Source organism: Acanthopagrus latus, chromosome 4, assembly GCF_904848185.1.
Source record: "Acanthopagrus latus isolate v.2019 chromosome 4, fAcaLat1.1, whole genome shotgun sequence".
NCBI lineage: Eukaryota > Metazoa > Chordata > Actinopteri > Spariformes > Sparidae > Acanthopagrus > Acanthopagrus latus.
Genome location: NC_051042.1, coordinates 15,158,878 through 15,178,161, shown reverse-complemented (window position 1 = coordinate 15,178,161; position 19,284 = coordinate 15,158,878). Strand labels below are relative to the sequence as shown.

At 42.3% G+C, this 19,284-nt stretch overlaps 1 protein-coding gene across 2 annotated transcripts; it reads left to right on the top strand.

Moving 5' to 3' along the window:
• The first annotated feature begins 77 nt into the window (after positions 1-77).
• LOC119018715 (coiled-coil domain-containing protein 81-like) lies at positions 78-11,919 on the top strand. 2 transcript variants are annotated; one of them, XM_037096596.1, is made up of 17 exons: positions 78-202; positions 813-1,071; positions 1,253-1,314; positions 1,471-1,624; positions 3,047-3,231; positions 3,311-3,385; positions 3,470-3,641; positions 5,533-5,647; positions 6,515-6,602; positions 6,957-7,103; positions 8,181-8,279; positions 9,076-9,245; positions 9,333-9,411; positions 10,178-10,288; positions 10,970-11,079; positions 11,158-11,283; positions 11,494-11,919. In XM_037096596.1, the coding sequence occupies exons 2-17, from the start codon at positions 996-998 to the stop codon at positions 11,630-11,632; spliced, it is 1,908 nt and encodes a 635-aa protein (XP_036952491.1). In that variant the 5' UTR covers positions 78-202; positions 813-995; the 3' UTR covers positions 11,633-11,919. The 2 variants fall into 2 exon arrangements, with proteins under 2 accessions (XP_036952491.1, XP_036952490.1); XM_037096595.1 differs by lacking the exon at positions 78-202 and having other exon boundaries at positions 747-1,071.
• Positions 11,920-19,284: the final 7,365 nt, after the last annotated feature.

Genomic DNA, 19,284 nt, shown 5'->3' with positions numbered 1-19,284 from the left:
GTTTGGCAGCCGCAGCAGTTTGCTCCACATCCTTCCAGCTCCATATCGTAAAGTTTCTTCCTGCTGGGGTCACTTCCTGAACAACCTGTGCCGCCACTTCCAATAAGTTAGTAACATTAGGGCGATTTTCTGTAGATGACATGCGGCTGTCCTCACAGACACTAACACGACCCTTTACCTGAAAAATCCGTGACGTTTCCTTGTGAGTTTTCAGGTACATTCCTGTCTGTACTGTTATCACTTTCATTTTATTACTTTATTAATAATGACAGTTACAATTATTATTATCAATTAATAAGTCATAAGAATTAAAATAATCATAACAAATAATTATAAATACAAAACGCATTACAACAACAATAATAGCAATAATAACAACAACAACAATTGTTTGCAATTATTAAGAAACGCCTCTTAATGTGTATAATTTTTTTAAGCCTCTTATTGTTTTGTGTTCTTCATTTTATTGACGACAACCAAATGAACCTTTTCCTGGGTCGACTGAATGTATCTAAGTATAGTTTTTATTTAAGTGCTGCACTTAAATACGATTTTAAGGGAACGTGTACCTAACTTGAGTATTTCTAATTCCTGCTATTCCCCCCCCCCCACTCCACTGGTTCCAGTAATCCCAGTGTAATACTTTTACTTGTACTTTTGATGCATTTAATATCAGCTGATTTAGGGACGTCACTCTAGTACTATTTGCATATATGAGTCGCTTCCACATTTACCAAAGTGATATCTTAAAACGATACTTGGACTGCAGTGTGACTTCACTCAGCCTGAAACCTGCTCTGCTGTATCCGCAGTGACAGAGAGGCGCCGCGACGCACCGGTGCGCTCTGCGGAGCCGCTCAGCGCGTTGCATTGCATTGCTAAGGGATACCGAGGCGCTCAGGTGCGCGTCTCGATCTCCGGCGACTGTAGACGAGCAGGAACAGATCGAGCAGAGACCCGTTTTCCGACGGATTCTTCCGACGTGTTTCACAGAGATGGCTGACATACTGCGGCTGGTGTCAGAGGCGGACAGGCGGACTTTACCGACTCTCTCCCAGCTGTCTGAAAACGGTCCGATTGAAACTTCTCTCTTCTTTAAACCAATGAAACTTTGTCTAACTGTTCGCCCAGCTGCGGCCAGTTTTTATACAGTCCTGTGTATACAGAGCCAAGAGAGTGCGCATGTGCCATTCACGGCGTCTCCATGTTGCCAAATAACCAAACATCATGTTTTTTTTGTTTTGTTTTTCAGATATTAACAGTATCTGGGCCGATGTATCCACCTATATTGAACGTCAGCTGGTCTTACAGAGGGTTAGTCTATCTATCCATCTATCTATCTATCTATCTATCTATCTATCTGTCTGTCTGTCTGTCTGTCTGTCTGTCTGTCTGTCTGTCTGTCTGTCTGTCTGTCTATCTATCTATCTATCTATCTATCTATCTATCTAAACACCTGTCTTGTGCTAGGGGGTCCACCTGGCAGGACTGGGGACTTTCACCTTCTCTCAGCAGAAGGTGGACACAGGAAACAAGTTGACAGTGATCCAGAGACCCATCTTTCTCCTGGCCGGGAAACTCGTCCAGTCTCTCGGTTGGAAGCAGGTCAGACCTCTGGCTACAGGTGAGCTCATTTTTAGCTGCAGTAATAAGAACAAAAAAAATACAGCCTATGTTCTCATAAATTGTATTGTAATATAAGCTGTATAATAATGTTTTAATATGCTCAGGTGACCCTATTCCTATCCGGAAAATTGGTAGGAGAGTAATTGTTGTGACTGATGGTAATACTATTAAGAGTTCAAATGTTTCAGTGTCCCTTTACAGCTGTTGATGGCATCATGGCAACAGCTCTCAGGTGGGCTGCAATAATTAATTCCAAATTCTGGGAAATGCAGTCATTCACTCTCTTGCAGAGATTTAGATGAGAAGATTGATATCTTTCTTGTAAGGTAAATATGATGCTAAGCTAACACCCGCTACCTTAGCTTAGCATAAGAACTGGAACCAGGGGGGGAACTGTTAGCCTGGCACAGTCCAAACATAACAAAGTCTTTCTACCATTACTAATTCATAAATGCAACGTCTGTCAATTCTGTCAAAATCTAAAAACAACAAATCCACCATTTTGCTGGTCCAGGGCCAGCTGAGCAGGGCTTCAATAAATTTAAAGCTAAATGTCGAACTTTGTATTAGAAGCTGCAGTAAATGCTGTTTTCTTATTAAAGTAGTTGTATTAAAAAAAAAAAAAAAGAAAAAAAAAGTCTGACAGCTATAACAGCAAAAGACATTTTCTGGTATCACTGTCGACTTTAACCAATCAGGACAGAGAACTCCATAAAGCTGCGGTCCTGTCTGCTGCTGAACCTGCACAGAGCAGGATCCTGTTTACCATCAATGGTGGAACACGGAAAGCAGCCAATTCCAGCGCTCCCGGAGATGGCTTATACTACAAAATAGGACAAGCAAAGAAAAAGGTGAAGAACAGGGGCAAAGAAAAACAAAAAAGAAAAAAAGAAAGAAAGAAAGGAGTCCTGCAAGTGTGGTGACGCAGAGAGGAGAGAGGGGATTGCTAATGGTAAAGGCGATGGTAGCAGCAGCTTTTATTAGTCTGCAGATGAAGGAAGTGTGGCTAACTTTTCAAGTGTTAAAAGGGCAACATGTAAGATCTAACAGTTTTGAAATGGTAACATCTATTGTGTTGTAGAGACGCCTACTGCAGTTAGTGTATTAACCAGCTAGCCCTGGCCTGGCCTGGTTTAAAGCCTCTGGGCTGGCAGTATAAACACCAACACTCCCCGAGTGTGGCAAATTCTCACATATTGCACCGTTAAAAACTCACTTAACAGTGGTTAACTGAAGATGTTATGTAATACTACAGAGAAATAGGTAGCCTTAATTTAAGTAAAACCTGTGAGGACACCCTGGAAAATCATAGCTGCCTTCATGAAAACAGATGCTCCTTTGAAATTCTGGGAGGTGGATCAATCACATTATCTGTGTGTGTGTGTGTGTATGTGTGTGTGTATGTGCATGTCCTCTGCAGCAACACATCTACCAGTGGTGCAGCTGAACTTTGCGGCTGTGTCACGAGAGACTCCGTTCAGTCGGGACGTGGTGGAGGGCTGCGTTAGAGAAACTCTCCTGCTCCTCTTCAGAGCTTTGGCCTCTGAACAGAACGTGTTCCTCACCTTACAGGGAATCGGACTTCTGTCCTTTAAGAACAACAAGGTGCTCGTACTGTCTTTCTCGTGCCGTGATTCACATTGTTTTCCAACCATGACCACTGTTTCATTAATGTCATTGAAAGGTGAGGATGAAGTTCAACAGAGATTTTATAAACGCCATGGATGGGACTGGCAGGCTGCTCCTAGCCTTTAACAACGTGAGTATAAAGAAGTGCATGTGTGTGTTTGAAGGAAGGTACAGGAAGTGTTATTGCAGATGGTACGTACTTTTGCCCCTCCAGAGACCTGGCAGCAGCGTGTCTTTAATGTCGGGTGGACTTTCGAGGCTTCAGAGGCCCCAGACTACTAACCCCATCACCCTGCCAACTGTCTGCTCTCCTCCGCCGGACAGCAAAGCTGGTGACAAAGGTCTGTGGAGCTTGTCACCAGCTCCAGACCAGAGGAATGCAGGAGGTGAGAGAGCTTTTTTGCACAAGGCTGACCATTTGGGATTTGATTGCGATGAATGAATCTAAATTAAGTCTAAATCAAGTATCGCATCGAATCCAAACCCTTTGAAATCGCATATCAACTTTCTGCAAAAGAAAAAAAGAAATGTGTTCCTCACTGTGAGGATGAGCTTGAGGAGCAGTGCCCGTAGAAGCTGAGACAAGCATAATTATAAACTTGTAAACACATTTTATGTTGTTTGTTTAATATGTAACAAAGAAAAGAAGTGTAAAAAGTTGTGATTTTTATGGGACGTTATGTGCAGAGCTTATTCCCAGGGCCCTGATGCACTCCCTGAGGGAAATCACTCTCATTATCTGAGCCACTGATTGGCTGTTCTGCTAAAATGAAAAACTGAAAGCCCCCTGAGCATGTTGCTGCATCATCCATAAATACACCAGTGCCATAATTTTTTGTCAGACATATTCTCGATTAGAAGTGGCTACATCGGCGAGATTGATGAAGCAAGTGGTTAATACTGTGGCAACAACAAGTGTTAAGTGGGCACTTCATAGTTGCCATATATTCATGGAGGCAGTAATCTATCTTTATCAGGGAGGCGAATCATTTTTAAAGTGTCAAACAAGTGTTTCCTTTACAGTCATTCAGGAGCTGTGGACAACCACAGTAAGAACATCACCATGGCAGCTTGTTTAAAGTGAAACTCTCACCAAAAAGCAACCAAGGCTTTATTTGTGATTGAATAAGAGACAAACCTTCATGTAAAGGCATAATTACGATGAAAGAGGCACTTTCAAGATTTATCGTAGTTTCGTTTTTGGGCAAGCTAATTTTCAATGGAGTGCTGGGGCACTCTTACACTAGCATTAAAGTCGCTATTCTTAAAACACTAAGAAGGCTCGACACAACATGGAATTTTGCTGGAAGTATCACCAGGGTCTCTACACATGAACACGAGCACTGAGAACATTGTTTGTGTACGCAGAGTTTGCTAAAAAGAAGGTTTTAGGACAACTTACATCAGTAGCTGCATCTCCGGCATGCCGCCGTCACGGCAGACAAAAAGTGTTGATCCCCGAGTGCAACCTAACAGGCACGCCTGAGGAGTGGTCCATCATTACTCTCCTGCCGGTAAGGTCGCACTCAGGGATCAACACTTTTTGTCTGTTTCATGTTGTGTCGAGCCCTCTTAGTGTTTTAAAAATAGAGATTTTGATGCTAGCATGCCAGTGCCCCATGCACTCCAATGAAAATTAGCTTGCCCGAAAACGAAACTATGGTAAGTCCTAAAAGTGCCTCTTTCGTCGTAATTATGCATTTACACCAAGGTTTGTCTCATATTCAATCACAAATGAAGCCTCGGTTGCTTTTTGGTGAGAGTTTCACTTTAAATGGGACATTGAATAATTACAATTAGATAACAAAACAGAAACACACACGTAGAAGAGATGAAACAAAGTTTACCTCCTGACACTACTGCTGCAAAACAATTACAGAGCAAACACTGCCACCTTCTCGTTTAAGCTGTGATTTTGCAGTTCAAGATAAACTGGTTGCACCAGGAGGTTGAGGTGGAGCCCTGTTTCAAATAAAACATAAAAATAGCTTTTAGTTTCTATTTGTTGCATGTAGAAAGCTGATCAAAATGAAAGCTAGATAAGGGATTAGATGAGGCTTAATCTTTGTACCAAGTTGGAGCTGGCTATTGAAACTAATCTCTCTTCAAAACACAAGTAACAAGTTGTAGCAGGCTGAGATACAGAAATGAAAGTGCAACTATTGAGTGAGGAATGACAGAATCAGTAATGACAGGTGTGGAGCATGTGAAGAGCGAGATAAGTGCAGCTGCTTTCAGGAGCAGTGAACCCACTCAGAGTGTTGTGTGTCTCTACAGAAGTTCCCCAACAGAGAGAATATAAATCCCATCAGACTCCGCAGCCTGCCAAGATGAGAGCTGTCAGCCTGACTGAAGAACCGAATCCAAAACCCCCAATGGACGCCGTAGACAAGTACTTCACACAAAAACACACACACACACACACACACACACACACACACACACACAGACGAGGACACACAATCAACGGAGAGGTTCAGTTTGCAGTGCACAGAGCAGTTGTTTGCAGGTGGATGAGTCAGTGAGAACTGAGAGCTCAGTGGTGGTCTCATATTGTTACTGGCCTGAGGCCTCTTCCAGCTCCATCAATGATGCACAACAGGCTGTGGGACAGATTCCTTCTCTGTCATCACCTGTCTGCACTGTCAGCCTCTCCCCAAGGTGCTTTACTCGGGTATTTCCACATTATACTTTTACTCCAGAGGTAAATATTATACTTTTTACTCCGCTCCATTTGTCTGGCAGCTTTAGTTACTTTTCAGATTACCTTCCTGCCCAGTTAAAACCTCAACACATCTCCAGATGTGTTGAAGTTAAATGTGTGTGATAACCTGACAGTGTTGTAAAAAAAAAAGTACCCAAAAGTCATACTGGAGCAAAGGTCAAGGCGTCTGGTGTTAAATGTACCTAACTATCCAAAGTACAAGTAAAGGTAAATTTTGTATTTACACTGTATAATATGGGACAACCGATGATCAGAATTTGAATAATCAAATACAGTAGTTTAAAAGATGTTCTACATTGGCTGTGTTGCAGTGTGTAATCTGCAAAGTAACTAGTAACTAAAGCTTTCAAATATATGTAGTGGAGTAAAAAGTATTAAATAGCAGAAAATGGAAATGCTCAAGGGAAGTACCTCAAAACTGTACTTAAGTACAGTACTTGAGTCCATGCACATGTTACATGCTATCGCTACAGAAGAAGCTGACAAAGGACTCAGTGTACAGTTTACAGTGGTAACGAACCTCTCTACTCACAGGCCCACCACCTCCATCTCACCAACAGAGGTCGCTCCCAAACCGAAGGAGCCTCGTGTTACCTGCTCTGGCCATGCCCAAGCCGGACAGGTGAGTGTGTTAGTGTGTGTGTGTGTGTGTGTGTGTGTGTGTGGGAGGGGGTGGGGGGTTACTTTGACAGGCACCATCCTTCTGAGACCATGCATATGATGTGAGAGGAAATAGTAGAGAAAATGGAGAATTAAATTAAATCCAGAATAACTTTGGGAAGAAGAGCTTGACAGTACATTGCCTTTATTGCTGTAATAGCTTCATTGGTTTTACAGGAGCACAGGTCTTTGTCAAAGGAGGTGTGGGGATGTAACCACACAAATGCATTCTCTGCTAATTATTCACATTTGAATGCCTTTTTGGAACATAATGAGAAAAGGTACTATAATTATCATTTTCCTGTGGCTTTCATAGGAGCTGTGCTACCTGTGTATGCAGCGGGCCCAAAACAATGTTCCGGTGTACCTGAGGGAACAGCAGCAGGCGGAGGAGAAAGCTCAGGAGAAACTCTTACTGCTTCAAGAACAACTGAGAGACAAGCAGCACATGGCCGAAGAACAGGTGAGATAGTTGGAACTTTAAAGAAAGGGTGAGGGTCACAAACTGGGACCATTGAAATACACAAAATATGAAGGAGTATAAGCAAAAGCAGTGCCTAATGGAACAATGACACAGAAATTAATCTAAGTAGGTACAAGAGTAACCTAAAAATCAACTAAAATAGAAGGAAGTAGTATTGGTAATAAAACTGAAAGTAATATTGTAACGAAACCGCTGGAGATATCTCTAATATCTGGATATTATTACTTGTAAACTCTCGATTATTGTTTGTTTCAATCAAATTCTTTCTAATATTCTTATACAAAATTTGACTGCATAAAATACTGACGTCAAACATCACGTCAAACTACTGTAAATCACCAGCTTGTTGCTGTTACAGTGGAAATGCTTTGTGGGTTATATTCATGTCTGGAGTGACGCTTATAAAGGCAGCAGGGAGGATGAGGGGTCAACAATGCTAACGTCAGCAGAGTAGCATCCTCATAATGACAACGCTAACCTGCTGATGTTAGCATTTAGACCACCATCTGGAGCATGCTAACATTTGGTCATTAATGCAAACACTTTGTTAAGTGTTTGAATAAATATAGCCTTTTTGTGCATTTTATATGGCTCTATTGAAGTAGCTACTTCATGCTGTCTGCTGCAGGTTACTAAAGGTGATTTGTGAGTGACCCGGAAGGATTTGTCAGGAAAAAGTAAAAGCTGCCATAACAGCTACTTAACCAAACAAAAATGTGAACGATTAAACATCTCAACAATTGAGGAGTAAAGGGTGGTTCCACACTGGTCAGCGCTAGAGAGCTGAGCAAACAGCTTGTATCCCCCTGTTGGGACTGGGAAAGATGTCTGGAACATGTGGAATATTATAAATTCAAAATTAAACAATGTTAAGTGCACATTGTTTTTGCCAACATTAACAATATTCAATAAAACAGCCTCTAAAACAAAACACAGTGTCCTTAAGAATTGGTTAGGAGCCAAATAAAGTCATTTTGTTTAACCCTGTGATGATATGTTGCGTTCTCAATGTCTCAGTGAATCAAAAGCGCCTGTTACTTTGTGTTCATCTGGCAGGCGAAGCTGAATGAGCAGCGTGAGCATGCAAAGCAGGTTGCAACGTTCAACCTGCAGATGTCTGAGAAGAAAGAGAAGACTCACTGCCCTCTCTACCCTGTGAGTAGAACCTGGACATCATCAAGAGAATGGCGACTGTTTTATCTGTTTACAGTGCAACCAGACACAAAAGCTGCCAAGTGTCCTTTTCCTGCCACTTTATTTCATGCTGCACACAGTGTACTTTCAGCAATGAGAAGTGAAAGTGTTCCTAACAACAAAATGTGGTTCCTTCTTCCTGTTCCATTACTTCCTGAAAGTGTAATTGTCAATGTCTTGTCTTGTCTGCTGTCCACATGTTTTGCAGTAGGTAAGTGTAGCATGCAAGCGACGGAAGACAGTTTACCCCTCCGCTTTCGTGCAGAGCATCATGGACTTGCCTTGCGCGGCCTTTCACTCTCACAGTAGTTTTGTTGGCTAATGTCAGGCGTTCATTTCATGTGTCTGCATCCTCACAAGTAGAGAAAAGGAAGTGAGTAAATGAATGGCTCAACATTTTGCAGTGATTTGCAGTGATCAGACAAAACTGCAAGGTCGCAAGGACTGCTTGAATTTGGGTAACTGTTTATGAACCCAACATTGCAACTTCCCGGAGGGACGGAAATTCTTTGTGTTACCTGTGACTGCTTCACAATTAAAGCCACCTGGTGTGTGTACTAGAGAGTGCTTTGAATGTGAAGAAGCAGCAGTGGGACATTTGATTTAACCAAGTACAATTCTGATAGACTGTGGGAGGGTTAATAGTAAAGCGTGAGGCTGAAAAGTTTCAGGATTATTACTGTAAAAACATTAAATCGTACTTTAAAAATTGCAGCTTGTTAAAATTCAGTGTCTTCCCTGGGCTTCTTGTGTTCAGACTTCATTCATCTTCCCAGCTCGGCCTCTTACTCCTGTCAGGAGGATTCAGCAGCACCGCTACATGACCGAGCTTCAGAGTCAGATAGAGAGCCGGCGGCAACACGAGGTTCGGGACCAGCAGACCCGTCTTCTCATGGAGCATCTAGACCAGGTCCAGCTGGTCCAGGAGTGAGTCTGTGACAACGGCACTGCTGAGGCATTTCAGATAATCATAGGTTGTGATAACTAGCGTGTCATCTGTTGTGTGTGTACTAGGTTAGCTTTGCAGAAGGCCCAAAAGCTCCAGCAGAAACACGAGAGAACTAAGCACTACAAGAGGGCTCTGGACACCCAGGCAAGAATACACCACACAGAGCTGACTGTCAGACTTGACATTTTGCAAATGATGGCGTTTGCCTTATTTTCACTATTGCTGACCAGTGACAATATGAGCAGAGTAGGTTACATAGAGTATATTTTTTTCTCAGACAACATTTAAAAAGTAGCCGTCAAGTCAACATTATACAGAAGGAAGTCCAGTTTTGAATTATTCTCAAAAGAAGACACGTCCAGCAGTTCTGGAGAATACACAGTGATTAATTTTCATTTTTATGTTTTGTCCATAACGATTGCTTGGTTAACAAAATATGCATATGTTAATCTGCATCTTAAATATATATAAAGTGCTTATTTTTTTGAAGAATCTCACTTCTAAATATGGATGATGAAGGATGTCCAGATGTGCTGTTGTGTTGTTCAGGCTGAGGAAGGTTGTAGGTCAAAGGAAGGCAGCAGAGTAAAGCTCCCGCCCATCCTGTCAGTCAAGGGTCAGAGTGCAGGCAGGTTGCCCACTCCTCATGTGTACTCTATAATGTAGTATACATCTGTCACATATAAGGTTCTACTTTTAACATCAAACTTTACTGTGAAAATTGTTAAACAGGATGTGTTTACTTGGTTTGTTGCTGTGAGTTAGGGTCATTACTTCTCTTAAACGTCCCATTAAATAGTCCTGTCCTGGAAACAGTACTAACTTACCCAAATCTCAGCCCAGGGGGAGTTTTTGGCACGATCCGCTCTGTGTTAATCTACATCTAAAATATATCTGTTCTGTCATTCAGGTGGGAGATAAGAAGCACACGGACCCTCCAGAGTGCCAGGCTGACAACTGCAGCTTCAACCGCTGTGAGACGGCAGCCAGTAACACCGAGAGCCGAGAGAGGGCGCAGAAGGTCACCTCTGTTTCTCATTGCTGCCATAAGCATTGTTTTCCAGTCATAGCCTCATCCAGATGTCAGAAATAGCCACCGTTGAAGATTACAAAATTACAAGTGTATGCTTTGTTTTGTAGTGGAAGATGTAGTGGTATACTGACAGAAAGGTGCAAAATGTCTGAATTGACCGATTTTTCATACTCAAAAAAAAGTAATGAGTAACTCAACATAACGTCAAAATGTTTTAAAACTAAAATTTGTACATATTGCACCTTTAAGTAAACATAGTGAAGCCACAGTGTAGAAATAGCCTCAGAGGTACAAGTCTAAAGGTACAGAGGTATTAACAACAAAATGTAGTAAAAGTATCAAAAGCGAAGTTAAACTACGCCAACCATGTTATATTATTATATATTATATTGCTGGTATTAATGGCACTGGTGCATCAACATGTAAGCAGCAGTTTCATGTTGCATCGAGCTGAGGGTTGGCAGTAGGATAGCTAAAACTTTAAACGTCCACCAGATTTGATTAATCTGAGCTTTGCATAAATTCTTACAGCATTCAGTGGCAAACACAGTACAATATGCAATAAAAAGGCACTATATTTCCCTCTGAAATGTTGTGACTTAGAAGTATCAAGCAGCATGCTGATAAATATTCTTTAAATTCACGTGTTGATATTCTACACGCTGGCAGCTCTTCCAGGTAAACTTCGGTGCTGCCACTCAGAGGAAAAAGGAAGAACTTTACAGCCGTCAAGAGCAGCTGGAGAAGGAGAGAGAAATTCTGAAACAAAGCAAAATGGAGTGAGTAAAGATGGGAAGAGAAAGAGATACCAATGAGAATGTGTAAACTATAGTAGTTTGACATGATTTCCTGTCCAGGTTGCTGCTGGATCGCATTAATCGCTTCGAGAAGAGGAGGGACATCAGTAAGTCACTGGAGGACGAGTGGAGTCGCAGTACGAGGCTCAAGCACCAGCGAGAGGAAGAGGAGAGGCGCTTTCTGAGGTGTGTGGATGTAGGCTCCCCCTGATCAGCATTCACCCATGCATTTACAGCTGTTCATCTATTCATAATGCTGTGATCAAGAGTTCAAATTCAAAAGTCAGAACTGCCACAACACTCTACGAGACTTTGACCTAGAAGATAGATCCCGGCCTTCATCATTCATGCAGGATGACATGATTTCCTGCTTTGTTGTTGTCTCCCTGTGGTCAGGTCTGCTGGTCAGCTCCTGGTAGATAAGCTTGAGGAATACAGGCGCTGCTGCCAGTGTAAGAGGAGGACCACCAACTGTGGAGAGACCAACATCTGGAAGGACTCCCACTACCTCTCTGGCTCCCAGTTCATGATGTGATGAGCAGTGGAGCCTTCAGCGGGACTTGAACATCGATACCTCACAAACTAAACACGACCTCAACCCTTGTAACCCATCATGTGATGGCAACTAAAGGTTGAAGTTAAGCCTTATTGAAGCGTACCTGGGTGTTATGGTGTGCACTGTCCTCTCTTCTTGCTCTTCTAAATCAGTCTGTGGGGTTCATGTTTGCTGCTCTTTCACTTTCTCTAGTATAGTGTTGTTTTTGGTATTTGTATGTAGTCACCCACAATATATTCAGTCAATAAAATATCTACACACATACACTGATGGTATAGGCTTCTGTTTACCTGCTCATTTGGGGGAATTCAGCGCTTCCTATGTGCTATTTTCTGTCTGCTACAGTACTCTAGAAGGAAGCTTGCATCCACTCATGGTCACTACTCACACGAATCGAGTCCTTCTTGGTGGAGTTGTACCATCAGTTGTAACGTCAGCTACGCGGTGATACAGAATGGAAAATAGTTCCTACATGAAAGTGCTCACAACAAGGTCTGTGGGTTATCTTGAGAAACCTGGTTACGATTTCTGAGAAGAGAGATTGCTGTTAAGTTTTTCAAATATATGTATATATATTTATGTTTTTAGAAATAGAAGTGGAATGCAATCTAGTAGCATTATATTCAAAAGAAGGCAGACATCTCCACTCAGCAACTCACACCAAAACAACCTAGATGGATAAATAGCACCACAGACAACAAAAGATATATTTTCTTATTTCGGCAAGAACTGTCCCTTCAAGTATCTCATTTAAAAAAAAGCGTAAGAAGAAATAACATCATCAATCAACAAGTAAAGCCTTATGCCATTTAGCATACACCCTGCATTTTGCGCAGATTTAACAACCTTATGAGATGTCAGGTTGTATGAATCAAAGTGACTTGATTCCAGCAACAGATTTGGCCAAAGCTCACAGCAAATTAAAACAATTTCCCTCAAAACATTAAACACAATAAGCCTCTTTTTCGGCTTTACCCGCTCACCTGTTGTTTCTGTATGAGTGTTTCTTGAGGTTTAACCCTTTGTTGCTCGCATTTATGTTTCATTTTGTGTAGTGCAAACAGATAAGTAAACGAACAAAGTCCTGCAGTTCTCCTTTAGTTTGTTTAAAAAGCACAGCGTATCAATGTGGGGCTGTGCACTTCTGGAGGCGAAGTTCAGAAGAAGCTTATCACTAAGTAGCTCCAGTAGTTAGCATGTTATCTGCACAAGGGCTTCCATGCAGTTTGCAACAAACACAAACCCTCTTCATTTCTCAGTGCTGTCTGTGAGAGAATAAAGCAGGCTGGGTCATGTCACGGTTTTTTGACCGTGAAGTTTTCCTCTCAGGCAAACTAACATGATGCGTTACGATTAAACAATGTTTGTAGATTCAGAAACGGTTTACAAATTCATGTTTTTTGTCAGTGCCTGTCCTTGTGTTAGGACTTCAAATACTTCGAAGGGTGGCTGTCCCGTCTCTGACCCTGACGAGTAATGAGGGAAGTTCTCTCTGCTAGAATACACACGTACAGAGAAGTACATTATTTACAGAGAGATCAAATGCAAGAGTACCCCAAGAGGCCTCATGTTTCTGAACACTGTGAGGAGAGAAGAGGCAAAACGCAAGGCCTCATAAATCATAGTTGTTTTCCCTTATCAACGTTGATTGGATTAAAACAAACTGGAGCAAAGAGAAAGAGAAGAAAATAAAAGAAGATGAGGATGAAAGAAGTTGCAGTTTCTCACAACTGATAAATGTGTAGCAGGATCATGACAAGAGTCTTCTGGCTGAAGTCCCAGTTCTCTGTGAAGCCAAAACTCCCCTTTTAATCAGTTCATGGAGGCATTTCGAAGGTCTTTGTACTGAAACAGATGCACAATTAACTGGCCCACACACTCCAGCTGATTAATGTGCTAACTGGGAGTTGGATTTGTGTGTATGGACGAAGAGATGTGTGTGTGTGTGTGTGTGTGTGTGTGTGTGTGTGTGTGTGTGTGTGTGTGTGTGTTTGTAGCTGCATGTGTGTGAGACATATCTCATATTCTTATAAGATTATAAATATGATCTGATGAGATATGCATGGGGAAATCCAGACACGAGTCACAGATAAAGTCATAAATGTGCCAAAGTGCAAATCTGAACCCAGTGCTGTCAAACACTCCCACGTCTCTGTGGTCCTCTGCTTCAAGTGTTTGGATGTAACTGTGTGTGACCCACCCAAAGTCCAGTGGTGTGTTATTGTAGAGATTTAACAAGCCTTTGTTGACTCTCCCATAAGCATTGGCCCAAAACTCTCAAAACTTAAGTGGACTTGTTGGAGATCAACCCTTGAGGAGGGAGCGGCCCTGTCATTGTGACCATAAGCATGCTGATGTTTGGACTTGTGCTCGAGGAAAAGGGTGTTTAAAGGTCCAATTAGTAAGAAAATCGATTTTTGAGTCTCATTCTCAACTCATCAAATGCTGAAACTTTGGGTTGGCAGCCGACCTGACCTACAATCCAAAAGTGTCAGTATTTGACGCATTGGGAATGAGACCAAAAAGCCCTACTTGAAAATTGGAACTTTAAATGGAGCTGGAAATAAGAAGTACCGGTACATATTTTTCCTTTTACCTATACTGCTATTTATCCATCTAGACTGTTTATTTAAGTTGCAGAGTTTGGGAGATAATTGTGTGGCTAATCTGGACTCTCCAAACGTATTGGACCAAGTGGATCAAATTATGATGAAAGAGCTGAGAGGATAAATGTATGCACTGATTTCAGTCTCTCCTGGGCCACAGTGCTTCAAGTGACGATGTTTGGCCACTACAACAACTGGCTTCATAACCCAGCGCTCTTCCTCGGGGCTTGAGAGGAAGTCATTTATGTCTTCTCGTCCATGAGTGGAGAGATGCTTTCTTCTGTGCGATGATACTCTTGGTGAGTGTAGTTCAGTAGTAAGAAAAAATATCCTACATGAACCTGCTCACAACAAGGTCTGTGGATTATCTTGAGTAACTGGGTGATGATTACTGTAAAGAGACATCCCTGTTGCGTTTTAGAGGCAGAGCATCATCTGGTTCCATCATACTGGAGAGAAGACAGACATCTCGATGGCTGATATCTCCAAAACTACACAACTAACCTCCAAAACAAGTTGGATGAATAGCACTGTAGGCAAGTAGAAAAACATGTATTCTTGATTTTGAGGTGAACTCTCCCTTTAAGTTAAAGTCTACTAAACTTGTTTCTAGCGGAGATCACATCCTCTCCTAGTGACTTTTGGACTTCAAAGTCTTAAATACTTTAAGGCTTGGAATCAGTGACACAAACATTAGTTGTGTGTGAACTCATCAGGACTGTCTTTGATTAGGCTCAGTGAGGGTACGTCGTCTAAGCTGAGTCATTGGAGTGCATTGTGGGGCCACCAGAGGGGTGGAGGGCACCGCCTCACGGGGCGTCTGCGCTCCCCTCTGAGAAGCAGACAGCAGGAGACCGACGACGACATACTTTAAGTTGTTTGTCATGCACACAATGACTGTGAACTCTCACGGGGGGGTTATGTGAGGACGGGTAAAGTTATATTTGGCTGAAATGTCAACTTCTTTCCTCTGGAGTAAATCTGTGAAATGTTTGAAATTAGGGAATCTTGTGAAAAAACTAGTAAAGACTGTCCATTTCCTTTTGTTTCTCTCTTCCATCGCCCTTTCTTTTGTGTGTGTGTGTGTGTGTGTGTACTTCCGTGTTCCCAGATTCCCAGGCCTAGTCGATCTAATAGATATCCTTCATAGTTTTGCTGGCAGTCAGAATGTGGTTGGCGTTTTGACAGCTAGTGTCCAGATCCAGATGTTCCCACCCTGCCCACACGCCGGCCCACAGTGACAAGAGCACAATCCCCGTTAGCCAAACACATCCTGAGAGCGGGTGGGCCATGTCACTGAAAGACAACCAACACATGGTCACTTGTTTATACTCTGAGAGACACTAATGGGGAACAACATGTGTTTATGTCCACTGTATGAGCAGCCACTGTATGGATTTCTCCAAACTTTGAAGCAGTGTGAATGGGACCCTGGAGAGCAATACATAACAGCAACAGTGTAAGAAATAGATCGTTTACGACTCATTTAAACTGCAAATGTTAGCACGTCCGGATAAGTAGCACCATCTACTGTTGTAACCCAAGGGATACTAACAAGACCAAGAGCCGTACGTACATGCCGTATCAGGTTAATATTCCATGTGTATTAACTGACTTTGACATCAGGAGGTGGAAGGAACAGTGGTGTAGTTACAGCTGATGAGGATGCCAAATGGGGCCACAGTTTGAGTCTGCATTGCGACATTTGTAAGCGTGACGCCACTGGTGAATTTTAAGGAGAGATGTTGGTGGCGACCACAAATGGGTGGTTTTTAAGGAGAGCTCGGGACATTTCCAGCTGTGTTTGTGGCATCCGCGAGAAGCGTTTTAACCCAAACCATGATGTTTTCCTAAACCCAATGAAGTGTTTTTTGGGCCTAAACCCAACCAGAGCATAAGCACAACATTGTGAAAAGAGAGAAAATGAAATTTGAACCTGAACAAAAGTGAAGTTGCAGCATAAAGAAATGAACGGCTTGAACTTATCTGGTGGTTTTGCAGAAATGCACTTAACTAACAATATTTATTGATAGGCTAAAGAAAAAATGGATCAAAATCTTTCACACGGACAAAAGAATCAAAAGGGCTTTAACACATCAGACACAACTGATGCTGATTAGAAAAGACAAAAGCCTTCAAAAGCGAGATCTGTTATTGATTAGACTCCTTTTTAGTTTGTCTGAGAACCAAAAGCCGTTTCCTCTGATGGAACCAGTGCAGGCCAGAGCCCAGAAACAACCACGCCTGCTCCCTCAGTCCCTCAACAGTGTGTCTTACATATGAACACGTGAGTGCACGCAACACACTCTCACACACACACACACACACACACACACACGTGCACACACAAGATCAGCACAACACGACCGGAGGGCATGTCATGTCACACGCTCTGCATGTCAAAAACTCTAATTTCCTGTAAAAAATATACTTGTACTGTTCTCCTGAAGCCTCCTCCTTTCCTGTTCCTCTTCCGATCATAAAGGTTCACTCTAATGGTTCACAAATGAATGACCTCAGCACACATTCACACAGACACACACACATGCAGCCTCTCAGAAGTGCAGCTCGCCCCTCCCCTCCTGATCTCTATCCTCTTATCCGCAGTATCCCTTTGCTTCTCCTTCTCGTCACCTCTTCTACTTTTCGACTTTGATACATTCCTTCTTCCAGATGACTGCCGTTCCTCCTCCACCACCTGTCTACATATTGATCCCATCCTACTCCCATCTATCTCTTTATGATTGCCCGTCCCCAGCGTGTTATCTGTGGTTCCTGTCCACCTTAACACAACACACATGCAATCAGTTACGAGCACAGAAACACAGCAGCTGCATGGAGCCCATCTTGGCAGCGCCGCAGAGAGGTCAGCGTGGACGTGCCAAAGCTTGTGCACATGCTGTGGTTTTGTGGTACACTGCCGTTGAATTGTACAGCACAGGGCGGTGTGTCATTAAAAACGATTTTTTTTCAAGCTGACAAGTTGATTCGCAGACAGCGAGCCACAATTCATGGTGAGCATAATGACTTCCATGTTAAGCAGAGGATAGAGGATAGATTGGAGCATTTTTGTATTTACTAAAATGCCTATGAACAAAAATCTGCCAGATTTTTCTATTGCATGTCTTTGTGTGCAAACACGTGCGTATGTGCATGTACCGCACATGCACTGGTGGATTCAGGGAGGGGGGGGGTCAGCTACACTACCCCTATTTTTGAGAAAAACACTGAGGAAGTGCCCTCTTGAATGCCCCTATGGTAGATAAAACATGATAAGTGCCCTCTAGGGTGCCCACCCAGTACCTTCTCTGCCCCACCATATATAGCTGGTGCCTTTTGTTATTTTTCTTGCCACTGCCAATCAAACATCCTGAGTACACGATGTGTTTGTGGGTAGCTCAGAATTCAGCCCTCTCTTATGCCTGTTTATGGTCAAACTATGCTAACAGGGTCTGTCAGAGCACAGCCAGAGGATATGGGAAGAGTGAGACAGTGACTGAGTGAGTGATGAGAGAAAGAAAGAAAGTATAACTTGCCTGTGCAGCACAGTTTAGCTGCTTTATGTAACCTAACCACAACTCCTCCACATTTTTCATCAGATTTGTTCTGCCAAACATGAGAGAGCTAAAAAGCCAGAGATCAAATTTAAGGCTCCAACTCTTACTAATGATCTCACTCTGGTTTCTACCTTATGTCCTGGCTTGAGGTCACTTCAGTGCTTTATGCTTCCACAGGGGAATTCTGATTTGCAGACATTTCACAACATGTGTAAACACAAGAAACAACAGTGGTGGATAATTGAAAAATGTAAAAATTACTCATTACATTGAAAAAAGTGATTGCATTACTTACATAACTACTCAAATGACTCTAAACTTTTGCACACCCACGTTAGTACGTCTCCTAAGGGGATTACTTTTCCACCCTGTCTGTTTGTTTATGATTGGTTTGTCAGCAGGATTACACAAAAAAACTGCCAAACGGATTTCCAGGAAACTTAGATGGAATATGGATCTCAGCCCAGAGTGGACCCCATTGACTTTAGGTGCCGATCCAGGAATTTATTCTCAATTTTCTTTAACAATGCAAGATTTTTTTTTTTTTTTGTAACATTATCATTAATTTCTCAGGGAACAATGCACGGACCTTGATGACAAAATATCAGCTGTGTTTACCTGAGTGAGTACAACTGTGACTCCTTGGCAGAGGTATGCGCTCTACTGAGAGATCTTCTAGCTTCACATGTGATGTTGTAGCCCATCAGCAGTGGAAATACAGAAATCATTAACTAGGGTAAAAGTACCAGATACAACAGTAGTGAAAAGTAGTGCTACTGTTAGAATCTCGTATTACTAAAAGTACAGAAGTATTAATGGCTACTATAAATGTGCCCTAAAATAAAGGACTCCTTCTTGAAATTGACCCCACGGCTGATAATTATACTGCATATCTCATTAACATCATCAACACATAAGCATTTTACTCGTGTAAGTCGGGGTCAGGTACCCTTGTTCAGAGGGTCACTAGATAAATGTGAGGGGCTGTCAAGACGAGAAAACAAAGTTTATGTTTTGGATTTTTGATTGTTTTGGGTGGTCGGATATTTGACCTCTTTGAGTCTCGTTCGTCAGGTGAAATCGTTCAACAACATCAGAGGTACGGTATCGTGAGTGTGAGCCTTTCCACAAAAACATTACTTAATACTATACCCCGGACTAAATACATATCAGCCCACTATCAAAACTCATGGTAAGACAGCGAACAAACCCCCAAAATATCCGCTGGTGTGCTAAGGGCGTGAGTCACTGTAATGTATAATATCTGAGTTTCAAAATGAATCGCTCAAACTGCTCGTCACATTACTGGAACACTCTGGGAACACATTACTGCCAAACACTGAACAACACTCACACACATTGACCTAACAAGCCTGCATGGAAAACTGTCAGTGACAATAAGGTTAACAAAGGCATGGAAGGCTCACACACACACACACACACACGCACGCACACACACACACACACA